This window comes from Gordionus sp. m RMFG-2023, chromosome 5 (genome assembly GCF_954871325.1).
Source record: "Gordionus sp. m RMFG-2023 chromosome 5, tfGorSpeb1-WG-v2, whole genome shotgun sequence".
NCBI classification, from domain to species: Eukaryota; Metazoa; Nematomorpha; class Gordioida; order Chordodea; family Parachordodidae; genus Gordionus; species Gordionus sp. m RMFG-2023.
Window position 1 is genome coordinate 17,011,091 of NC_088779.1, and position 27,355 is coordinate 17,038,445.

General features: G+C 27.3%; 2 protein-coding genes across 2 annotated transcripts; both read left to right on the forward strand.

Annotated features, from left to right (window-relative positions):
• The first annotated feature begins 4,395 nt into the window (after positions 1-4,395).
• LOC135929853 (origin recognition complex subunit 4-like) lies at positions 4,396-14,986 on the forward strand. Its single transcript, XM_065466584.1, has 6 exons — positions 4,396-4,527; positions 9,383-9,574; positions 11,991-12,183; positions 12,228-12,326; positions 12,371-12,435; positions 14,643-14,986. The coding sequence occupies exons 1-6, from the start codon at positions 4,396-4,398 to the stop codon at positions 14,907-14,909; spliced, it is 948 nt and encodes a 315-aa protein (XP_065322656.1). The 3' UTR covers positions 14,910-14,986.
• A 7,545-nt stretch (positions 14,987-22,531) lies between these two features.
• Positions 22,532-22,900, forward strand: LOC135930213 (uncharacterized). The gene has a single exon (XM_065466994.1). It carries the CDS (start codon positions 22,532-22,534, stop codon positions 22,898-22,900), a length of 369 nt encoding a protein of 122 aa, XP_065323066.1.
• The last annotated feature ends 4,455 nt before the right edge of the window (positions 22,901-27,355 follow it).

A 27,355-nucleotide genomic window follows, 5' to 3' on the forward strand; every position in this document is an offset into this window, starting at 1 on the left:
GTATATTAGGCGTTTATAAAACATTTAATTTGGGTGATCTATACCTAACTGCTATAGTATTTAAACATATAGCAGTTAAGAGATATAAAACAGATGAATCCCTTATATTTTTAGGACTAATATATTTGCATGGAGATTCTGATATGACCACTTATCATACTTTTTTCTCTCATTTGCATTCTGTATTTTAAAAAATAAAATAAAATAAATATTAAAAATATCATATTTGGTAGTGACCAAGAAAAGGCTATAGTAAAACCTATTCAGGAAATATTTAAATTTAATACTCATTTAATATGCACACGTCATTTAAAAGACAATATAAGAAAATATTTGTTGGAAAAACAAGGTGTAAATGCTGTTATGTCTAAAAAAATTATACAGGATATTTTTTCTTTTAATGGTATTATATTTTCTCGGAATGACCAAATATATAATGTAAAATTAAACGATTTATACAATTATTGTAATAATGAAAATTTTAATATTTTTTTGTCATATATAAAAAATAAATTTCAAAAAGTAATTTATTAACATGTTTACATTCCCCTAAAAAATAAAATAATAAATTGTTTATGGACAAATAACAACTGCGAATCTATGAACCATGTTTTAAAATCATATATAAACTGGAAACAACGTCCTTTAAAAGAATTAATCGAAAAAATTAAGGATATCACAATGTTACAAGAAAAAGAATTTGAAAGATCCTTCTCAGGAAAAGGAGAATATTTTTTAAATAATGAATATCGCAATTATTTAATACCCGAATCGATAGATTGTCATGATACATTAAATAATTTACTTAATAGTCAAAGCAAAGATAAATTACATTCATTAGATAAAACTTTATCTGTTTTAAAACCAAAAGGCTCAAAAAAACCACATCAGCGACGTAGAATTAAAGCAGAAAGGACTCGATAAAATATTTTTTATAAATTTTAATTCCTTATTTTTCCCCAATTTTCCCCTGCTCATAATCTATTTCATCAATATATATAATTTTATTATCCTAAATGTATATTTAAATCTTCTCTGACGAACAAATTATATTTTATGAACGCAATAATTATATTATAATAACATTATAAATCAATTTGGTAAAAATAATTATGATTTATATATGAATGAATAAAATGAATTACCATCGTTATTAATTTATCTGATTAATAAAAATTGCAAAATTTAAAAAAGACTACTAATTTTTTACCAAAATATAGATAATGCTATAAAAAAAATCATAAATATTTAGTCATCATGATAGAATATGGCGAAATTTATTAAACACATTCAAAAATATTATTTTTAAATTTTATAATTAAAAATTTAAAGACGCCATCTAGCGGATAGAATATTATTTCTTTTACTTTAATAAGTAAAAAATGTTATGAGCAATTTTAATTTTATAAAAGTATTGAAGCTAAAATATCTAATAGATAATTTTTTACACCTGTCCAAACCTCTATCTTATTTATAAACTAATTAATTCTCAATTAATATTAGGAAAGTGAAAACCCACTGGAAAATGTTTGGAAATTTAATACATAAATATAAGCCGAGCGATATTTAGTAATAAAAAATTTATTATGTAATTAGCCGAGCGTAATTTAAATAATAAATGATTTATTATGTGGTTAGCCGAGCCACATTTCCCAATCGAGCGATATTTAGTAATAAATGATTTATTATGTGGTTAGCCGAGCGATATTTCCCAGTCGAGCGATATTTAGTAATAAATAATTTATCATGTGGTTTGTCGAGCGACATTTACTAGCCGAGCGATATTTAGTAATAAATGATTTATTATGTGATTAACCGAGCGATATTTTCAGCCGAGCGATAAATAGACCCACCGTTTTAAATGGGTAAAATATCGATCCGATCCGATAAAAAATATTAGTACATCCCTAATTATAGACCCTATTTTCTAAATGAAACCATCTCCTATCCTTTTAAATGTGATTTAAAAAGGAGAAGGCATTCTATCAGTAAACTCATATTCATGCCAAACAATATACTATAATAATACATTTATTGTAAATGAGGAGATTTTTAATTTAATTCTTGCACTAAAAAGTAACTCTTTTACAAAATATTTTGATAGTTTATAGTAGCCAGCATCTACATTAGCAGGGTGGATAGGAACAGTTTGTTTCCAAATTTTCAGAAAGGGGGGAGTGGTTAAGATAAATTTATTGAGAGTTTTTTATTTATTAAACTTTTTAATAAAATAAGGCAAAATATATTGCTCTAAAATATTATTTAATATTTTTATTATAGACCTATTATAATAATACAATGATATTGCTATACAATGACGAAATTTATCTATTGCAATCATAGTTTTAAAGGATTATATATCCTATTAGCAAGCTCATATTCATACTAAACAATATACTATAATAATAAATTGCATTCATTGTAAATAAGGGGGTTTATATAAATATTCATGTTCTAAATTTTGACTCTTATACATTTATTTTTTTTATAGTTGGTAATAGAGTAATGATTATTGTAAAATATATCAAGAGAGTGCTATCATAACTAAAAACGCGCAATTCAAAATGTGGGAATATCGTTGGCGAAAGTAGCAAATTTTTTTTAGGGGGTGGAGATAAGTTTTTCAGGGGAATTTGTATCCATGAATATCCAGTCATGTAGACGCTGGTAGTAGAGCTTTAATAAAATAAAATTTATGGTAGTACAATTTTTACTACAAAGGTGAATAATGTGAAAATATCGCCTACGAAGGCGACGAAAATATTTTATGGAGTAAGTATAGATTTATGATAGGGGTTCGCATCCAATGAAAATCCTTTCATATAGACATTGTGTTTAGGGGATGAATTAGTAAGTACTAATCAGATATTACATATTGTGGAACCTAGATATTCAGGGGTTCTATAATTTTCGTTCCATAATGATTCAATCTTAGCCTTTTTTTCCTATTTTGATAGTAATGTATCCAACAAGTTGTATCTCTAAAATGTATTAGATACGATCAACTCATTGATAAAAGTTTTCAAATTAATGCTGCCAGAAGATTTCACACTTAAAGCATGATAACATGTTTCTATTTGGTTAATAATCTTTTTATGTTTTATGATTGGCAATATTAATTAAGTAATTCATTAGTATGATAGTGTCGTTAGAACGCCACGAGTCACGACCTTGACCTAAAATTAGTATTGTTTTTCGCTATCTGGTTCGAAGCCGGAAAGTAGATATGCTACAATTTATAATATGATCTATGAAATAAAATTTAATATTGTTCCCCACTCCCCCCCCCCAATGAGAGTTATTTATTTATTTTAGCTAATAAGGAAATTATAAATACCATTCTTTTCCATCTCAAAATTAAATAGTTTCAACTTTAAAAATACAGTAATAATTCCAATCGCATTTCAATCGTTTAGTTGACTAAAATTGTGCCATATTAATTTTTCTTTTATACTGACTACTTTGCTAGTTAAAGCATGAAACATTAGCATAGATTTTAGAATTAGTGTTTCCAAATGTCAAGCCAGTTTTAAACAGAGATGATATAAAATGTTAAAGCAAAATTAAGTAACCAAGAGAAAATTTATATTATCTAATCATAATTTTTCATAGATAGGAGCCTCCAAAAGTTTTTATAACCTCCCTTTAACAAGTCCTGCTTAAGCCCCTTATTACTATATATATTTTAACAATGTCAATATTTGACAGATATCAACCAAAACATCATCTATGATATTTCCATACTCTCATTTTTTCAATTCGAGTTATGAACAAAAAAATAATTAATGAATTTATTATAAAAAAGTTTCATATTAACGATATTTATTCTCTATATAATTGCAATGAAGCACTTGAGTAATTATTAACTCTTATGGCAATTATCACATTGTTTATATGTTTTAGAAATATTACAGAATTAATTAAAGATAGTTTAATTTTTAAACATGGTAATTCAGTTATTATAAATGGTCCATCATCTTTGGCTAATAAAGTTTTTATAATTAATATAAGACGTAAATATTATAATAGATTATAAGAGATGCAATATCAACTACAGAATTAAGCTTAGAAAATCAACAAACTATAACAATATACCTCTATGGTATCAAGATATATTAATAAAATATATTAAAATATTTTTAAGGATTTATTAATAAAGATTTAGATTCAGCTTGCACTACTATTTTTTTACAGCTGCAACAATATTTTAATATTAAAATTGAGGTAAATTAATCTACTAAATGATTCTAATATAATTCTAGGAACAAATATCTTATTTACAAAAACTACAAATCTTGATTAATATATTAAGTAATTTAAAATCAGATATTTATAAAATTTTGATGTTAAGATAATACTATTGAACTCAAATTAGATGTAAAATCTCTACCAAGTATGATATTTGTTCTTGATGACTTTGTGGCCTTTGCTGAAAATTCTAAAAATCAATCATTGTTATATATTTTATTAGACGCTTGCCAAAATTCTAAAATATCTTTATGTGTTATAGCCATAACTCCAAATATAGTAATGTTAAATTACATCACAGTTTATTTTCTTTATAGTATATCTATAATTAATATCATAGTGGACAGGTCCTTCAGAAAAAATAATTTAGATCCAGATTCCTTATAAAATGGATCTTAAATACAGAACTAGTATCTTATACAAAATATCAGGCATTTTTAGTAAAATTACCTATTTACATTTTTTCTTCTCCATTTTATGGCGATTTTCAGGTTTACCCGGGTAGGCCAGTTTTCCCTCTGATCTTTCTTTTACATTTTTGACAGTCCTGACCATCAATATTTGTAAGATTCATGCTTCTCATATCCTCTGCTATCACATTTGTCCATGCCATCTTGGGTCTTCCTCTAGGTCTTGATCCTCCTACTTCCATCATTGTTTTTCTCTTTATCCAGTCATCTTTTGTCATACGTTCCACAGTCTATTTTGTCGCATCACCATTCCAATCATTTCTATACCCAATCTTGCTTTCAATTCCTTGCTAGTTTTTTTCTCTCTCAGAGATACCCCACACATCCATCTAATCATCCTTATCTCTGTTCTTTCTAATTTGGCTTCGTGAGTTGCTTTCATTGCCCATATTTTCCCGCAAAAACTAAACAACTTCTCACACAGCTTACAATAACTTTCCCCTTTAACTTCAGAGAGACTTTTTTATTTGTAAGAATAGTTGACATCTCTCTGAACTTCTTCCAAGCTTGTCTGGTCCTTGCAACAATGGCAGATTCTACACCACCATCTGTGTTTAGCATATCACCTAAATAACAAAACTTATTCACTTTTTCTAGGGTTAACCCATTGCCAATATCCAGACCACCTATTTCTAGGTTATCATTATTATATATCCCTTTCATGCATGTTCTATAAATAAAGGTCATTCTTCCTAACATCAAACTTCCTTTTTTCGCGCTACATCTATTATGTACCCATTTCTGGCATCTGGTGCATTGGATAGAATTTCTAGCTGACTCCTTTCCCACATACACCACTAGGTCACTTACCGGATTCCTCCATCTTTAGATTTTCCCCACCAATCATCACCTTTGTCTTACCAAGATACAAGATAAAATATATTTGTATCTTTTGATAAATGAAAGGATCATAAGTACAACATCTTTTTATAAAATTATCATTACCAATTCAATTTGAATAGAGTATTAAATAAAATTTTTATTATTTGTTGGTGAAGAACATAACATACATATAATAAGTACTAGGGCTGTGCCGATATTAAATAACAGATTGGCACTGATATTTAGCGTTTTTGAAAAATATCGGATTGGTTACTTTTCTTATTTTATGTATATTTATTTTACATTAATATTATATTCTAAATAATTATAAATTTTATTTATTTTTTTAAATAGATTTATAGTATTTAAAGTTTTTTTATAAAAATAGATAGGAACACCAAAAGTTTTATTTTTTTAAATATGGTATCTGAATTATGGAAATATTTTACAAAAGACAAAGATAATTGCAAAATGTGTTATCTGCAAAATTCTAATTTCATAGGGAGGAATAATGAAAAATTCATCTAATTCTACCATTATTCGTAAACTTTTTTTTAATTATTGTAGAAATATAAAAATTAAATTAAATGCACAATTTGTTTTTTTGCATAAAAAATTATTTCTTCTTAATTACATATGGATCAAGGGGGGGGGGGGGGTGAAAAATCAATATAAATATAAGATCAGGCTTGAGTCAATATCAGATGGATCAGTGAAAAATATGTGGATTGGCACAGCCCTAATAAGTACGAATATATATAATAATTAATAAAATATTTAATGACAGTTTAATTATAATAATCAAGTATTTTAAAATTAGCTCATTCATACCATAGACAGAGAAGGGAGATTAGTATTATGGGAGTTGAAACATTAAATTGCAAAAGTGCATTTGAAATTTATTAAATCAAATCATTATTTTAAGATAATCAATTTTTCAAATAATTTATCAATAAGTCTTTGCTGTTTTGGAGTATTAAACATTGTGCCAAAACTGACACACTTTTTAACTAGAATTGATAACGGTATTGTAATATTATATTTAAAAAAAAATTCATTAATGGAAGGATTAAGTATTTCTAATGTATTTTGACATGTTTTATAATAATTTAAATTTGCTAAATGTTATTTGCATTATTGAACTTAGCAAAATTTGTTTTACAAAAAGAAATAATCATTATTTTCTTTAAGATGTTAAATCTACCAGTGTTTTAGTTTTAGCTTGATTATATATTACTAGTAATACATTTACATATTTAGAAATTATTTTTTTTATCATCCAACTCAATACACAAGTTCTTAAAATATGGTTGTGATAATGATGCCAAAAAAGCCTCTTATGCAATGCTTGCTGTGGCGTAGCCAGGATTTTGCCCCTAAACCTCCCATTTTGTTTGAACACTCAATTTCTTATAACTTAGGCTATGTTAAAATTATTTTAAATATTTGCATATATCAAAATTTTAGAGAGTATTTAATATAGTTTTTATTTATTATATAAAAATACTTTATTAAACAACTCCTTTATTTAATCATGTATTTATTTTTATTATTTAAAATAAATTTTAAAATGTTGATATTTTATATAGATTATAATATTAAAAATTTTATTATATAAAACTCTATTTAAAAAGAATGTAATTTAACAATTACATAAAATATAAGTAATTCTTATGCAAATAATGATATTTAAAAAATAGTATTAATTGTATAAATTTTAAGAGTTAATACAAGAATTATATAAATGTTATAACTAAGAAGTCATTTTATGAAAATATTTGATTATAAATATTTTATATTAAAAATTATATTGCAATTTTTTGATTTGAATTTATAAAGAGAGGTCTACTTTTCTCTGAGATTTTGCTAATTTATCTAGAATCCGATTTTTATCTAATTTCTCCTTATAAATATTTAATAGATCTAATCCATTTAAACATTTTTCACCGGTGATATTTCTTAAATAGATTTTTAACCTTTTTAAGTTGAAAAAGACCTATCATTTGTGCAGGTACTATTAATAAAGTAGCTAAAATAATTAATAATGTTTTGATATTAGGCTGGGAATCTAAAGTGCAATAACACATGGAAAGGACCTGCAGAGCATTTTTTTGGTCCCAAAGAATACTATTCTGTCAAGATTTTCATACCAAAATTGGACATCACATAGTAACCTATCATATGAGCCTACTAAATCATTCATCGGCATAAAATTCTGATATTTTCTTAATATCCTATCATGTTTCAAGTGTAATCAATAGTTTAGACTCAACCGTCAAAAGAAAATTAAAGGCTTTTTAAAATAAAATTATGACTAATAAATCTTTCCTTTAATTAAAATAAAAATGTATCGATAAATAAAGGGAATAAAAATATTAATTTTATAAAACAATCGATGCATCAACATTTGCACGATTGGATTTTCTAGGTGTCTATGCTTGACATTTGTTTAAATATAGATTAATGATTGTTTTTTCATATTCACAAATATATTTTTATAAAATGGAAGATAAACTAGACAAATTTTATACAATGCAATATAATTTAAAAAAATATAAAAATAATAATACTGTAGTTAATTATTATTTATAATAAAAGGAAAGCATAAAAATAGTTTTTTAAGTTTCAAGCATTTATTATTAATTTAGTAAATGAAAATAAGAATATTTAATTCATTTTTCGGAATTTGAGCCTCAAAGCCCACAATGCTTACGCCACTTAATGCTTGTAGAGAGTGGCGACTCTTGGAGCTGACAGGGTGGTAGAAAAAGTAAAGCCATAAGGTATTACTTCACAGACTTGAGACAGGTGGCATGTTTTTATCCATTATTGCTTAGCAGTTAATCAAGATATCTGATAAGAAAGTGTAAATAAAAATATGTTTATTTGGGGAATTTATTTATAAAGAAGGTATTAATGCTTTCAATGCTAATTTCCAAATAGATCAAAGATACATCGTCGGGATCTAGATACAGACATATCATCTAAAAACATATCTAGTATAGATGCAAATATACAGTGTTTGCATTGTTTTCGAACAGAAACTCTTATTATGAGAGCACAAAATATGTAAACAACATTTTAATATTTTGCCCTTTATTTAAATCGAACATTATGTAAAAAAATGTTAATACCTTTATTTTTATCGCTCTTTCTAACAAATTCTTTATTTAAAATGAGTCTATATGAAAATTTTACATTGAACTTATAATTTATTCTTTAAAAGTCAGTGAATTCTGTTTAAAATAATTTTATGAATCAATGGTATTGTTTTTAGTAATTAATGGGTATCATGACTAAACGAGGATTTATATATTTCTTTACATGAGAAAAATATCCTTCACAATCTTGAGTTGATTTCTAGATATTAAAGAAAAAAAAAATTTTATATTTTTTTTATTAAGTTTTAATATTTTATATATTATTTTAATATTTTATATATTATGTATTTTAATATTTTATATATTATGTATTTTAATATTTTATATAATATGTATTATATATATATATTTTTATTATATTAGTCATACATAATATTTTTTAAATTTTTATTTATTCAAATTAAAAATCCATTTAGCATTCAAATATTTTTATTTTATATATATATAAGTATATTAAATTGTATCTAAAATCATAACAGATACCTCTAAAATAATATCTTGATAAGATACATTTTTAAAAAGTGTATATAAATAACGATACCTTTTTATAAAATTGTATCTGCATAGAGATACAGATAGTACATTTTTTTATTTTGATACTTTATTGAGATACCTTAACAACTCTGTTAATTTCCTTTATTCATTACTATAATATATATATAAATATTCATATTTGTATAGAATTCTTTGGAAAATTTGGAGAAAAGGGTAAAATCAAGATTCAGCCAAAGACAATATTTACTTTTACCAATAAGAGACTTTGAATTATTTCAAAAATTTCTTCTAAATATGTTATCAATACGCGGGAAGGACATTGATTTAATTGGTGAGCTTCATACTTTTGAAATCACTGAGTGGAATCAAAATATTAATGTAAGTGAATAAAGTATTGATAAACTTAAAAAAAAATATCACCCGATACTCTTTGGGTATCGATAACTTTTCTGTCCGATCTTTTTAATTTTGATAAAATATTGTATACTAAGAGACCATCATTAGAAGGTATCGAATCTAAAATTTTAGCCTTCTAGTACTATTAGTTCTTGAGATATAATGGTCAAAAGTACCAAAAATAACCTTTTTTTAAAAAAAAATACGATTTTTTTAAGATTGATAAGTTAAAAAATAATGTTGCTCAAAATAAAAATTATATTCCCTTTTATGACAATATATTATAGGCCTTTTTGCTGGGGCTTTTATTTACGTTATATATTTTGAACCTGAAAGATCCAGGTGTTTCGCCTTCGGAATTTCTATGAATTTAATATTTTATTATTCACTTACATTATATCTCTTTGCAAATAAATTTAAACTTAGGACAGCCATGGGTTTTTAAGTTATGGCGATTTTTAAAAAATATATAATGCTCCTATATAAATCAGAGACCTGCAGGCCCGGGTACACGGGAGTGTCAATTTTTTAAAAGTACCTGGGCCGGGCTTAAATTTTTTTTTAAATATCCAGGCCGCGCCTAATTTTTTTTTAAAAAAAAACATAGTCGATCCTGGCCGTATTCAAATCACCATTATTGGCTATTAAAATTAAAAATAAATGTTATATTTTAAAAAATCCGGGTCGGACCTGAAAATATAAACCCGAAAAATAATTAACTATTATTTAAAATTCATATATAAATGAATGTAGAAAATTAATTATATATTAAACAATTTTTATAATAAAAATGTATAATAAAAAAGTAAAGTAGCAAAAAAAATTCAATTTTAATTCAAGTGTTGAAAACACGAATATGTTATTTGACATCCTCTTATGACAGTAGATCAGGAGTATATAAGCCCCCCTCCATTATTTCTAATATTAATTAAATAATAATAAATATCATAAAATCATCATGATCATTATATTAAATTAATAATAAAAGAAAATAATTGTTTTATTAATATAGTTTTGTATTTTGAATTAATAAAAGTATTTCTTATGACACTGTATTTTAAATTAATAAATCCTGTGAATAAAAGTAAGGACAGATAAAAAGTGATCAAAAGTCCACTTTTATAAAAAATATTCCTTAAAATTTTTATATTCAAACCCATGATATTGCTTACCATCCTAGTGAATATGATTACTTATTGACATTTTTTTCATTGAAATTGCCACATATATAAGTTATTTAGATTTAGCTTATATTTGTTAATGGAAAAATTTTTAAAATCCTTGAAAAACATATTTATTTAATTGATAAATAAAATTACCAAGATGATAATTTGTAGATTTTGGATAAAAGGATTCTTTTGAAAAATTGCAGAGACATAAGTATTTATTTGTTTTTAAAAAATTCTATTTAAACAGCATGGGAAAAATTCTCTTTAAACAGCATGGGTCCACTTACTTAAAAGAGCATTATTGTTAATTAGAAACCAGGATAATTAAAAAAAAATATATTCTGATAGTGATCAGGAATAAAATAATAGAAAAAAAAGTCAGAGATATTATCATTATGTGTATAAATATATAAATTAAGAAGAAGAAAGTGTGTATGTTAAAAAATAAAAATATTAATTAAATAATAGAATTATACTTATAATTTATTGCAAAACGAAATTATCAGTCGTCAAAAAAATTTAATTTGACGAAAAGCCAAAAATATGTACTATCTTTCATGAATTTTAATTTTTTTATTATATTTGGAAAATTAATAAAAAAATTATATTTTTTCACAAGAAAAAGATGGTTATAACGCAGCTAAATAAATCTATTTCATGATGTTAGTGTTGTCAAATTTTATTATTTATATTTAAAAATGGGAAAAATTCAAAAAAATAAATAATTTTAACAAAAATGCCTTATTTTATTTAGGAATGCCATCTATTTTTGAAAAATATTCATTTTTTAAAATCTTAATACTAAAAAATTCATGGCTATGTCAAAACCGCAGTATTATTATTTTTAAAAATATCCTTAATCTTTAATAGGGCTACAAAATAATATTTTATTTTTAGCATCATTATTTTTTAAATTTATCTCAATTTTTAAAAATCGAATTTTCCGTAAAAAGGTAATTTTTGGCACTTTTGACCATGAATATCTCAGGAACTATTAGTACTAGGAAAATAAAAATTCGATGCTTTATAATGATTTTCTCTCAATATGCAAAATTTTATCAAAATATAAAAAGTCGGGCCGAAAAGTTATAGAAATTACCTACCCTATTTTAAATGCAACAAATGATGCTACTCCTACCAATTTAAGCTTTTACTTTCTTCTAGCTTATATCATTTTTATTAAAATGATTATAAAAAAATAATTCTTTAATAAATATCGTTATTAAAAGATGTTGCTAAATGATGGGAATTTTATAGAAAATCTGAAAAATATTTTTAAATTTTCTACCGATTATAAGCTCTTGCTTAATATAATAATTACAGCCATCATAAATGGAAGTATTAATTTTGATAACAATATTTTGCCCATTATGAACGCATTTAAACAGCAAACCGATAATTCTCAATTACTCATATTTAAAGGTATTTAAGCAATAAATATCATTATTTATATTCCTTTTTTATAGACTTCTCAATCTTAGAAACGTGCGTGGTTTTGGCCGCTTTAAAAATTTTATTTAGGGATGATGATGAATGCTACTTTAATTTTGATATGCTTATGATTGGTTGAAATTTTTTAATTATTTTTTTGAAAATTTTATTTATTTAGAACTATGTGCGCATAAAGAGACAATGGCATTTTTCAGAAGCACGCCAGAAGCTATTTTTATGAAAGTTACTCATCAGATATATTTTTTTTATATAACTTATCTTTTTTTTAAATAGGCGAATTTTGTCTATGTATACCATAAAAAAAAGTATATAAAGAAATAATAATAACTAATATAAAAAAATGGGAATTTAAAAAGATGTTAGGAGGGTGAATTGTCTGTTTTTTGGCATAGGTTTAAGAATAGAGATAAAGTTGGATCTGCATATCTTGAGAGATAATTTGCCTAAGGTATAAATTTTATTTGCGGTCTTATATTATATTTTATTGAATGTTTTTTGAAAAAAAAATCGCTTCTTACGAAGTTCTCTACCCTTGCGTTTGGCGCGAATCGCGGCGAAGTATACATAATAAATATAAAATTATTATAATATTTATATCTTATTTTGAATACTTCTTCACGAATTCGCGCTAACTGTGAATGAGTGGATTAAGTGGTACCGAAAAATAACATACGTTTTTTAATTGCGAATATTTGTTGCGTTTGGATGATTCGGCAGCCACGTTTGATGCATATTGATCGTTTTTAGCATACATATCTATATAATTGTATGAATTTTAATTTTGAAATAATCCTAGATTTATGAATGCCTTTAAATCATAACATAACAACCCTACTAGAGAGGGAAAGGCAGAGGCTCGAGCCCCCTGAAAAATTTGAAGAACCTCCTCATAATTTTGAATTTTTTTATATCAGATGTAATTTTGAAAATTTTAGCTAAAAAAAGAAGGTAATTTTGAATTAAAAAAAAGGTAAAAGATAATTTTTAAAATAATTTCAAAAAATTTTGAGCCCCCTATGATTGTAAAGGCAAACAGAAAGATCAATAATCTTTAAATTATTTTATCTTAAAGTAGCGCGAAGATTAACAATATTAAAACTCAGCGTTGGTAACGGCTAGTGATAAATTCTGTCAAACCATTTGCTAAACGACCAGTTTTTTGAATACATACTAGACAACGACCAATTTTTGATACCAAATTTTATTAAAATGCAATAAAACCCACTTTTAAAATGTTAAACGGAATTACGCCGTCGCCGATATTCTTTATACCATAGCACAGAATCAAACTTGTTAGCTTCAGAAAAAATATGTTCCCTGCTGGATTTGAATCCAGATCTATGTGACTGGTGATTTAGCTCATCACCATTTAGGCCACAGACGCTACTCAAAAACATCAATTTTTCTCATATACGATCAAACCTTTCTAATTTGGGGACCGGTGAGACCTTGTATTTCGCTCAACTTAAATAGTTGTCCAATTTATTGACTTTTAAAAAACATTTTACCATCTTATATATTTTTAGATTAATAAAATGTGAGATTAAGTTCAACCATTTTCATATATTTTTTTTAAATATTAATTTATCAAAATTATGAATAAATTATTATAAAATAGTTATATAATAAATAAGAATAAAAATATAAAATTAATTTATGAAATAAAATAAGATGTTATCTTTGTTTGATTATTTGGTACAAATGTTATTTTCATGACCTTTGATGTCATCTTTGGATTTATGAATATTTTTAAGAGTTTCTTAAGAAATAATGATTATTTAGAAATTTAATAACCTAAATTTCTTATAAAATTTTATAATATAAATGAATGAATGTAAAAAAAATTACAAATGTTAATTGAATAAAATATTAGAAAATTGGTAAACTAGAAGTAGGAAAAAACATGATAAATTAGAGCTCCTAGTAATTTTGAAATTTAATTTTAAACTGGACGTAATATGACCATATATAACATTTTTTGTTTTTTAATATTCAAATTGATCTTAATAATAAGAAATATTTAACAGGGTAAAGGGCCGATTAGATAAGATTTGTTTTTATCTAGTTTAAAAAAATATATATATACAACGTGCTCTATCGAATATGCAATAGGTCAGCTGATAATTTCAATTCTATTGCTCATGACAAGAAATGACCCTGATATTTAATCTAAACCTTAGCTTAATAAAATTTTCTTGAATATAATCGAGCATCGTATATTACTAATTAACCTTACCACCTTAACTAAAACGTAAGTAAATTAGATATAATTTTTAAAAAAATCGGCACATTTTTATGTACCAGATTATTTTTCTGTTAAATAAATCGCTTTCCTTATTTGAAAGAAAGAATCTTATTAATTTTATTTTTGTTTACGTCGATATATTTAGTATATTTTATTTTTTATTCAATTTATAATAATAATTAAGACATATCAAAAGTTATGCGAATTAGAAGTGTTTGTTCCCTCGTCTATCACTCAATCAACTATTACAAAATATTCCATATCTACTCAATTCATGGACATCAACAAAAATCGAGACTTGCGTCGTAACAGTTTTGATACTTCCCTCATACGATTCAAGCCCTTCACTTCGAATTTATATTTTGATTATGATTACTTCTTAAATAATCTCGATAATGTTTGTACAAACATACCAACCGACATATATAGATGGGCCAAAGATAAATTATAGAAATATTTATTATTATTGATATTATTATTTTATAAATTGATTCTAGTATATATAAAATAAATTAGTATTTTTATTAATAGGGAAGATCGGGTTGGGATGACAACTGGGATATAACATCTCTAACTTTTTAACCCTTGTATTACTAAATATATCAAATTTGCTCAAAAAATGATTTTAGTTCAATGATATAAATCAGAGACCTGCAGAGGTACCATTTGCACGGCCCGGCCCGGTTTTAAATTTTTTAGGCCCGGCCCGGATATTTTAAAAAAAAATTTTTACGGCCCGGCCGGGCCCAGATTTAAAAATTTAAGGCCCGGCCCGGATATTTTTTAAAAAAAATTTTACGGCCCGGCCCGGATTTAAAAATTTCAGGCCCGGATTGGAATTTTTTAAAATTATATTCGACCTGGTATATACAAAAATTCACCTATGAGGTATTTTACCATATTTTTCAGCGAGTATTATCGCTTATTATTTAAAAAATGCATGTAAAAAGCTAATATTTTGAGAATATTATATTGAATTTATAAAAATTATAAAACTGTTATTTATAAAAATGGATATTTTGAGCATATACTATATTTTATATTGCATTTATAAAAATAAAACTAATATTCATAAAAATGGTAATAATATTTGTCATATACTATATTTTATATTACATTTAAAAAAAATAAAACTAATATTTAATTTATAAAAATGGGAAATATTTTGAGAATATAATATATTGTATTTAATTTACTATTTAATTTATAAAATAAAAATAAATCGCTATTTAAAAAAATGCATGTATAATAAATAGTATTTTGAAAATATAATCTAATTGCACAATATTAATATAATTTATTTTATAATATAAATTTTTAACAAAAGAAGATAATTATATTATATAATATTGTAAAAAAAAATAATGAAAAATGTTGGATTAAAAACTTTCATGACTCAAGGTAAATATAATAAATGCAATAGACAGTTTGCAAAGTAAAAAACCAGCATGATTGACGAAACCCTATACTCAAGAAAGATATGAAAGAGAAGCATATCTACCTTTTCAGGTTGAAGATTACTTCTTCTTTCTTCAAGAATTCTCCCAGTAGTGGAAAAATTCCGCTCACAGCTTGCACTTAAAGCAGGAATTGCCAATTTTGCTAAAATTGGAAATTCGCTTTGATGAGCCGCCCACCACTCTAACAAATTATCCACCTTAAATGTTTTATCTATTATTTATGTAATTATAATATTCATCATCGGGTATTGACATATTACCAGAATTACCATCGCCCCATTTATCATAAAACGATTCAGTTTGTTTAGCAACAGTCGTAATTTGACTGGTCGGTGGTATTTCATTTACTTCCTGAGCCTCTTGTAATTTAATATAATCTTTTATATAGTTTTCCGTCATTTTGCGATCTGTCCCTGACTACATACGTAATTGCTTGAATTTGGGACAGAGAAAAAGAGAAATAAAATGATACTTGTGTAAAACAAATTTTCCAATTAAAAAATGCTTTATATTAAGTAAAATCAATTACAAACTTTAAGAAGTGATAATCCTTTATTTGATTGTTTTGGTAAAATATATTCTAAAAATTTAGATATGAATTATAAAAAAATATATTAATAATACTTGAATATTGGGGCTTATTTAAGATATTCCTTTATTTGATTGTTTTGGTAAAATATGTTGTAAAAATTTAGATATGAATTATAAAAAAATATATTAATACTTTGAATAAATTTGCAGGAAATTAATAATCAGATCGAACTGTGGGTTGTTAGGTAGTGTTTAATCATAATTATAATATAATATATTCTTATAACCATTAACTCATAATGTAAAAATTTTTATAAAAAATATTAAGGCCCGGCCCCGCCCGGCCCGGGTTTAACAATCTTAAGCCCGGCCCGGATATACTTTAAAAAAAATTTTTTAGGCCCGGCCCAGCCCGGGTATATTTAAAAAATTTAAAATACGACCCGGGCCGGGTTTAGGGCCGGGCCTGCAGGTCTCTGATATAAATATCTACAATTATATTTAACTTTGGTTTGAAAAATAAATTTACGTTCTAACTTGAGAAACATATTTTATTTAAACTTGTAAAATGACTTAAATACTGTAGATCGCAAAACGTAACATTTTTTTAACATACTATCAGAAATATTTTTAATTAAATTTGTGTTTAAAAAAATAAATTAGACCATAAAAAGTATCTAATTTTTTAACTTGCATAAAAAATAGCCGGTATTTTATTTTTAGAAAATGTAGACTGCGAAAAACAAATGATGTAGTTGCTAAGAATAAAGTATAAAATATAGATATATTTTATGTCCTAAATCCTTAGTTCTTCTGGGGATAAACGCAGGCCCAAGCTTTCACTTGATATGGCCTCCAGGCATGTTCAATAGTAAATATTAAACGGAACAAATTAACAGTGGCAGGTCAAAAAATTTTTTTGCGAGGAGACAGAAGGGCGAAAAAGATTTAAAAGTGGTATTGTTTAATTGGGAGTCATTATATTGCATGAAGCTGGATTCATGTCAACACGCTTCTGGATGATATAAAGGAAAAAAGTGAGTATAGGTAGGGAGGACGAAACCCTTAGCTAAGGGAGAGGTGGAAATGCCATTAAGAATTCTTCCAACTAGACCTTGATTTGGCCTTCAAAAGCCCAAAGAATATTGATAGTGACTAATATTGGTGCCGAACGGAGGCATGTGTAATCAATAAGAAAGAAAGCCAGGGGAGGTAATGATAAGAGTTGTTCCATATGACTCAATTAAGTGTTGTTATTTTAAAAAATATAAATGGTGAGTAAGCCTATGATGGGTGGGCCAAGATGTATCTGGCAGTTTGAATCGATGCATTATGCACTTTTCCAAGTGTAAGTCATTTATGATCTGTAAAACTTTGAGCACCTCTTGCATCAATTCCGTGATAATTGGATTTTAAAAAATTATCAGTAATTTAAAAGAATTTTTCAGTGAAGAAGCATCCATAGAGGCAAGGGAAGCATTGCTTCTTTTGAAATTTTTCTTACAAAATTCACAATATATTCTTTATATTATCTTAAAAACACTAAACTGACCGTTAAAAAATTAATATATTTTTATAACGTTTAAAAGATTAATATTATTTTTACTACGTTAAGAAAGATTACTCTTATTTTTACTACGTTAAAAAATTTACTATTATTTTTACCAGAGGCCGTATATTTTAAAGCCAAATATAATCACCATTATTAGCTATAAAAATCAAAAATTAATACAATATATTTTAAAAAAATCCGGGCCTAGCTGTGCAAATGATACTTCTGATTTTTACTACGTTAAAAAAAATATACATGATGGAAGCAAATTTAATATTGTTGTTTTTTTTAAATAAATAATTTAAAAAATCATGCTTCATACATATTATTCGTGTAATTTTTTTATTATGTTAAAAAAAATATAAACGAGGGAAACCATTAATATTGTTTATTTTTTTAATAAATAAAAGAAAGTTTTTTTTCCTTACTTTTTTTAAATAAATTTTTTTTTTCTTTTTTAAAAGCAATAAATTAATGTTTAATAATTGTAATTGTATTATTGAAAATTTATTAATATTATCATTTAGCTCAAGAGATTTTGATGCGAAAAATTGATTAATGAAAAGGAAGATTAAAACCAATTTTACAAAACTTAAAAAAAGTAATCAAAACTTGCATTCGTAATTTTTCTCGATAAATATGAAAAATATGAGTAGCTCATTGGATGTGAATTTTCTATATTGTTGGTCATGCCTATTATTCCCCAAGAAAATATTTGGAATAATAAAGTATTTTCGGATATGAATAATTTTTCAATGGCAGTTAAACAGCTTGAAAAATCAACCGCTCATTTGCAGTCGATGATTCAATTAAAAACATTTGGCGAAAATCGTATTAAGAATATGATAGATTCGATGCGCAAAATATCTATCGAACAGCATAATTCGAAAGTCAAATTAAATAGAGAAATATTGAAAATATTGATCAACTCTAAATTTTATTGGAATTGAGGAGCTCGCATTCCTTAGTGGTGATGAATCTTCTAATTCAATAAACAGGAAATTATATTGAATTAATTTATTTGCTCGCGGAAGAAAATTTACTATAGAAACATCATTTAAAAAATAGTACAGTTTTTATTGGACTATCAAGCAATATTCAAAATGATTTAGTGAGTTTCATCTCATATGTAAACACCAAAAAATATTAAATGAATTGGAAGAAACGTAATTTATAACATTAATATTAAATGAAACTACTGAAGTAATAAATCTCAACTTGCTATTGTTTTTCGTTATTTTAAATAACGGGACATTGTAGGAAAGATTTATTGAATTCTTTGATGTTATTATGCATCGAGATGCTAATTCTTTATCCAAATTTGACATTAAATTCTTGAATGATAAAAAAATTAATAGATCAAAGTTAAGATGGCGCAGCTATTAGATCAGGCGATTCACATGAACTACAAGCGAAAATAAGAGACGTCAAACATTCAGCACTTTATATTCATTGCTTTGCCCATAAGTTAAATCTTATATTATCAAAATTTTAAAATAAATTTTAGCAGCAGTGTGCCGCAAAGTTTACTGTAAAGATCCATGCGAAGGTCGCTTACATATAAGAAAATTTTATTCAGCCGCCTCACTTAAGAGGACTTTGGTATCCCTTTTTTATATTAAGCCGCCTCAGACTTTGATATCCCCTTTTTTATATTCAGCCTTCTCAAGAGGATTTTGGTATCATGTTCAGCCACCTCACTTTTTGTATCCTTTTTTTAAATATACGCCCCACTTAAGAAGATTTTAATAAAGATGACGCAAAATTTAAGGTCTAAGATAATTTATTTATTGATGATATTTTTTCTTACAAACTAAAAGTTATATGACAATGAATACGCAAAATTCAAAAAAAATATATATATAACAAATTTTTGTCATATAAATCTGTTACACAGGATTTACTCAAATTTGTGATATATAGACCTAGTATACGGAAGTGCTGACCAAATATTTGTCATTATGAAAGTACTATTTTTTTTCACCTTTCAAAGAAAGATATTTAGAAAAACCGCCATATACATTGAATTATAATTTTTAAACGCATAAATTTAACCACATCTAATCGGAAATAAGATCTATTTGCTTTTTAAAAAAGAGGTTGGATACGCGATTGATATCATCTTATCTGTTGACATTTACAAATAACCTAAATATTTAATTTGAAGTTGATCATAAACTTTTTATATTGCGGTGATGAAGAGTTTAAAATTTATAAAATATTGGAAAATACAATAAAATATTTTTGGGGCGTTTATAGTGTTACTAATATGGATGTGTAGTTTAATCCTGGGAAGAAGGATTAGGAGAAGCCGAAGCGTTAGGTTAAAGAGGCGAACTTTGACGATTGAAGGACACAATGAAGAGGAAAGATATGATGGGCCGAGTGACATGGTTACCGGTACAGGAATTAATCAAAGAGTGGACTGATAGTGCTTCAAAGGATTAAATAGAAATGAAAAGATAAATGACCAAGAGAATGGAAATCGGTATAGATTAATATAATCAAATGTTGGGACCATTTAGCGGTCCAGAGAAAATTCACAGGGAATATAAATGGAGATGAGAATGGGTTTGGCGCGCAGAAGAGGGAATATGAATTTGAATTGTTATAATTGCCGAAGACACAAGCCGAGGAGATTAAAGAGAAGGTAAAGTGTGTTCTAATGAAAAAATAAAATTAATGGGATGTGTAAATATGATACAAGAAAGAATAGTATATGTCCCTTGTGCGATAATTATAGATTTTAATGGAAGTATGGTACCAATGTTATATGACACGGGAGCGGCTATTTCTGTAATTGGATATGATAAATATAGGAGTATTTGGCTCGAGGAGATGATCATGAATGAAAGATTGAGAATACGGTAATTCGATAGATCACAAGTATCGGTAAAGGGGAAAGTTGAAATATAAGCTATAGTGGGAGAAAAGTGGAGATATAAGATTTGTGAATTATTAATTGGAGGGTTGAAGCAGTGATGGGGTGACACTGGATCACTCGAATAGGTTCAAGGTATATTTTTTGTTGAGTATTTTTATTATGGGGCGTGTTTATACCCATAACTAGATAGGATGTGTATGGAGACATATCGGAGGAATACGTAGAAACATTACCAGAAATTGAGGCAGCATTAAGTGGGAATAGGGTTGGAAGAGAGCGGGGAAGTATAGTAGAGCGGAGAAAAGAATCTGGGAGAAGGGTGAGAGGAGAGTAATATTAGGAGATGAATAAATAAGCGACGTTAAATATAGGAGGGATATAAGGGGGAGAATTCTAGGAGAGAAATAGGGGCGAATAATTCTAGGGGAGAAATCAGGGAAACTTTTAGGGGAAAATAGGGGCGAATAATTCTAGCAGACAAATCGGGGGGACTTTTAGGGAGAGAAATTGAAGAGAATTCTAAGCGAGAAAACGAGGGGATTATTAGGGTGGAAGTTGAGGAGACTTTTAAGAGAGTAATCGGGGGGACTGTTAGGGAAGAAAGATGGGATAATACGATGGGAATTCTTTAATGAAATAGAATTGCCAGAGTAATGGACGATGGAGATCGAGGAGATGGAACAAAAAGGTGGGGTAAAAGCGCGTATTTGAGGAGTTGAGATGAAAATAAAAGAAATGGATCAGCAATGAAAGGGAATTGCGGAATAAAGAAATGGAATTAGGAAGGAAAAAAAGTGCAAAGAGTCGTAGATTAGTAGATAATTATTAAGAGATTTTCGATGTAGGTTTGGGGTGTCTATAAGATTATGAAGTGAATATTAAAATGAAGGAGGGCTGTGTGCCAAAGTTTTGTGGATTGCGACGAGTACCTTTCGAACGGCGAAAAGAAGAAATAAAATTGGATCAATTGGTAAAGAGGATTGTGGGTCCTGTGGAATATAACGAATGGGCAACACCGTTGGTGCCAGTGAAGAAGGCCAGCGGAAAACTCCTTTTGTGTGCAGATTTCCGGGTCATGCTAAACCCGTGCGTTGTGGAAGTGAAATATCCCCTGCCACGAATTGAAGAGATATTGGCAAGCTTGAAAGGTGGGATATATTTTTCAAAAGTGAATTTTTCGAATGCTTATTTGCAGTTACGGGTGAAGCATGAAGTGCGAAAGTTATTAATTATCACTACGTCGAAAGGATTGGCTTTTGTAGGTTACCGTTTAGACTTATCGTATCTGCTCCAATTTCCAACGAACTATGGCAGCCGTTTTTCAAGGCTTAGAAAGAGTCTTTAACTACGTGTTGGTAACGGGCTCCTGAGCAGCATAGAAATTAGAGGAGGTATTCCGACGAATTAAGAAAAGGAATGCGGGCGAGTGCTGAGAAGAGTATGTTGGGAATAACGAAGGTAGTGTATCTAGGACACAAGATTAATGGGAGATGAGGCCACTGAATATAAATATGGCAGGAATAACCAGCATGTTGAAACCGAACAACAAAGTGGAGGTGCATGCCTTTCTTTGAGCCTGAATATGTGTGGTGGAAGAAATTGAAGATGTGAGCCGGAGTTGTTTGATGCGTAATTCATGGGTGAGTATGTCGCATAGAGACAAGAAAAGGATATGGTCGAAGGCTGCACAGCCATTGGAGTTCATAAACCTAGATTTATTTGACTTTGAAAACAAAATATATATACTCGTGGTGGATGCCTATTCCAAATGGGTAGAGTGCGAAGAAGTGAGGGGGACAATTCAGGTGGTGGTAAAGACGTGGTTCGGAGTGGCGAAGCTAATAGTATCGGATGGGGGTCCAGATTTCATAAGTGGACAGTTCAAATTATTTTGTTCTGAAACCGGGACGAGACACATTTTGGTGCCACCATATAACCCAAGTTCGAAAGGTCAACCGGAGAGGTTGGTGTCGATTGTCAAAAATGGTTACAAAAATCAAAGTATGGAGGAGTGAAAATTTGGATAGCAGTGGCATATTGTAACAATAGTCGAAAGGGAGAAGAACAATCTCCGGCAGAAGGTTTTTTTGGGAGGCGAACCAAGATATTATTGGATTTAGTAAAGCAGAAACCAAGTCAAGAGAAAGTGAAAATAAGTGAGGTAGTGGGCCAGAATATATACTGGTACAAGAAAATGGGAATTCGGGATGATCATGGAAAACATTGAACATAAATTAAATCAAGTAATGTTCACCAATGGAAGAGAGAGAATCATCGAGATCAATAAAAAAGGGGCGTAGAATTTTTGCGATCGGAAGTATGAATAGGAGGAAATAAATGATTGAAAATTTGTGGTGGAAAAATAGTTAATATAGTGCTTACTATATCCGATGAAAATCTTAAGGGGCAACTAAAGCAAAGATTGGATAAACACCTATGCGCTGATAATTATAATGAAAGGTGGATCAGCGATTACAGGCGAAGAAGGGGAGGATACTCAAAGAGCTAATTACCGTTCAAATTCGTTAATACACCAAGAAAGGATAATAATTATGTCGGGGGTTGAAGTGCGACGTTCGGTTTTTGAGATATTTTTTTTTCTTGAAATTTGCGTATTCATTGTCACATAACTTTTAATTTTGTGTATTCATTGTCATTTTTTTGTTATAGCATGTCATCATTATCATAAAAAGTTAATATTTAAAATTTTTATGATTCGATTATTAATAAATCTTTATTTATTCATAAGGGAGAAATAGTATAAAAGAAAAAAAAAGAAGACGAGCATATAAAATTAAGTTTTTTAAATTTATTGAATTAGTTTTAGTTTGGCATATTATTAAATGATTGTATAATTACCAGAGACCTTCATGAACCTTAATTTTATGACCAAGCCCCGCCCAGGTTCACCATAAAAAAATTTTTAAGCCCAGGCCTAGCCCGGCCCGCATTTAATATTTAAAAAAATTTCCAGCCCGTCTCAAGCCCGCAATAAGATTTAAAAAATTTTCTCAAGCCCAGTCCAAGCCTATTAAATTATTTTATGTATACTTATGCTGAAGTATATTAATGGAAATATAATATTTTATTTAGTAATTATATATAATTAATGAAAATGATATAAACAAAATTTTAATTTAAATTGTCATATTATCATATAAAAATACATATTAACAAAATTTTATTGTTTAAATTTGGTCTTCACTCTTCGATAACCCCCAATAATGCTGAAATCGCGTTCATTGGAAACATTTGATGCTGCAATTTTATAAATTTTATTGTCCATTTTGCTAATTTTGACAAAAATTTTTCGTTTCTTCCACGGATATGATCTTCATAATTGATATTCAAATATTAGACACTAGTAAATTTGCCAATATTTTTTAGACTAATAAAACTTTGAATAAAGTAGGTATTGTATTTCGCTCCAACTCTTTGGTTGCCTGATCATACGGGGTCAACATGTCTATCAATAATTTTAATCCATTTTTATCAATAAAATTTAGCTTTTTTCCTCCATTTTTTTCCCGTAAAGAATTTAAAATTTCTTCATATTATTCACATATACTTTTAAACATACTTAATTTAAAATTCCATCTTGTTTCAGTATCTTGGTAAAGTGTCTTTGGTTAACCATGATGTATTACAACCCAATCTATACAAGCAGCTGCATATATATATATAAAACATGTTATTGTTAATACAATAGATTCTATTCAACTATAACTTTCCCTCAAAATATAAATAATATTTATTACCTATAGCTAGACCTGTACGCCGGCCGACCTTTTTTGGTTACGCCGAAAACGACGCCGTTTAAGAAAATCACGGCGGCGCGCCGCCGATGCCGGCACAGGAATTACTTTCATATTTTATAACTTTTTATTCTAATAATTGGTCAACATCACTGTTGTAATTTTTTTAATGTCAATCAGGATTTTGATGAATTTTTATTTTCTACTATTTTAAAATCATAAATATATTGACGTCATTATAGAATTCAATCAATCAAAAATTCCAAAAGTTAATAATTTTACATATTAAAATGGATGCATCTACATTTAATAATTCTATAAATAATTTTAGTATCCTAATTCTGGAAAATAAAAAATCCATAGTCTGGAAATTTTTTGGTTATTTACACTTAAAAAAAGATAATAAAACAATTTCCATAAATTCTGAGAAATTTTACTGTAATTGTTGCTTAGAAAAGGCTATTGGAGATGATTATGATTCAAATAAGCCATTTTCACAGTATTATTTTTAAATATTATTTTCTCATATATAGCCAAAATCTTTAATAAATTATATATTTTTTGTAAAATATAATCTATCTATAAAATTCAAAACTTTTCAATAAACATTAGCACAGGTAATTTGTTAAAATACTTATCTTCTGAACATAATATTAAAGCAAATACTTCAACAAAATCGCAAGATTATTTTATATCCGAACCAAAATTCCAGACAAATTCTAAAACCTCTAAAAATTGGCTTCTAGCAAGAAATTATGTGTTATTATGTTGTGCTGACTTATTACCCTTTCAATCAATTGATATATAGGAATGAAAGATTTTTTGAAGGTATCAAATTTATATATATATTATCTATTATAATCAAATTATCAATTCTAATTCTGATTTGACAGACACGACAACACTAAGCCGTACTACTCTTAATGATGTTTACCTATCAATGAAAGCACATGTACAAGAACAAATTAACTCAGGGCCAAAATTTTGTTTACATTTGATATATGAACAGATCAATACAGAAGAAGAAACTATATTACATTTTTGAAATGATTTACTTTACTTTAGCAACTCATTATATAACCCAAAAACACATAGTTGAAACTATTCTAACTGAGATTGATAAAATAAAAGAGGAATTTAATTTAAAAAAGAAAAAAATACAAATGGTCACAGATGCTGGGCCTAATGTTATCGATTAGGTGAATATGAACTCCACTTATGTTTGGGTCATGGTTTGCACATCTGGTTACAGTATATGGTATTAAAAAGGTACCCTTTGTTGATTTTAAAGAATTAGAGAAATTATTACTGCTCTAAGATATAAAACTGCAGAGGTTGAATTTGAATTCGAAGAAGATCAAAGAATATGCTTAGGTACAATATATTTAACATCAGACATGTTAGATCTTGACAGCACTTGATCCATACCCGGATACCCGTTTTCAAATTGGCAATTCCAATGATAATAGTAACAATAATTCCACGCATATGAAAACCTAAAATTAAATTTCCCAGTATATTAATTATGCTAGAAAGCATATCTGGATTAAATAAGAATTTAATTAATAATGTTTTAAAAAGAATTGAGAAGCACTTTCTCAAATTATCAAACCATGAATCTGATCTGGTAGAAAAACTATTAGCATTTCTTCCAAAATTTAAAGAAACTGTCGAATTTCTTTCAGTACAAAAGGGGCCTACTTTAAACTTGGCGTTAGTTTTTAGAAGTGAAATTGAAACACATTTAATAGTAAATGATAATGATAGTTCTGTAATTATTTCACTTAAAGAAAATATGCTAAAAAACTTGCTTTACGATCCGGTTTGTAATCTGTAATTAATATTATATAAGTATATTTCTTTTATTTTTTATTTAAAATTATCTAGGTATTGGCTTCTCTTTTAGATCCAAGATTTCGAAAATTGACAATTGTGTCAAAGTATTTAATAGAGCAAAATTGCTCAGCTTCAGAATTTATAATAAAACATCTTAAACTTATAGAAAATGTAGATAATCAGGTAGTAAATATAGCTAATGAGGATCAAGTGGAATTATTAAATTCAAGTTATTTGACAAAATTAAATAAACATTCAACAATATAAATTATGATTCCAGGTTAGGTGACTTAACAAGAATACCACAGTTTTCTTGGAAAACGACATTCACAAGATGTGGACATTCTAAAATTTTGGAGAGAAAAGAAGAGTGAACTTCCCAATCTTTCCAGGTTGGCCAAAAATATTCTTTGCATTCCGGCCCACCAGTACACCTAGTGAAAGAGTTTTCTCTACTGCTGGATTGACGTTAAATTCAAGGAGATCATCATTATGTCCCGAAAATTTAAATAAAATAATTTTTATACATGATAATTATAAAATTACGAAATCGATTTTGGATTCATAATGAGTTTTCTATTAAATAAATATTAAAAAATATTCCGAGATATCTGTTGAGTAGTGTATATTTTTTTTTTAAAAAAATTATTAAGCAATTAAAAAAATTTATGTTATAAAAATTTATAACTGCGCCGATTTTGTTGACGGCGGTCAAAAATCGGGGCGCCGCCGGCCGTCGATTAGATTTTTGAAAATTGCGCCGGCCGCCGATAGTTTCGTCAGCGCACAGGTCTACCTATGCCTATACACTTTAAATCAGTTATGTCAAGAATACGTGATAAACAAAGCAACGCTTGGTTCTCTCATGAAAAAAGCCCA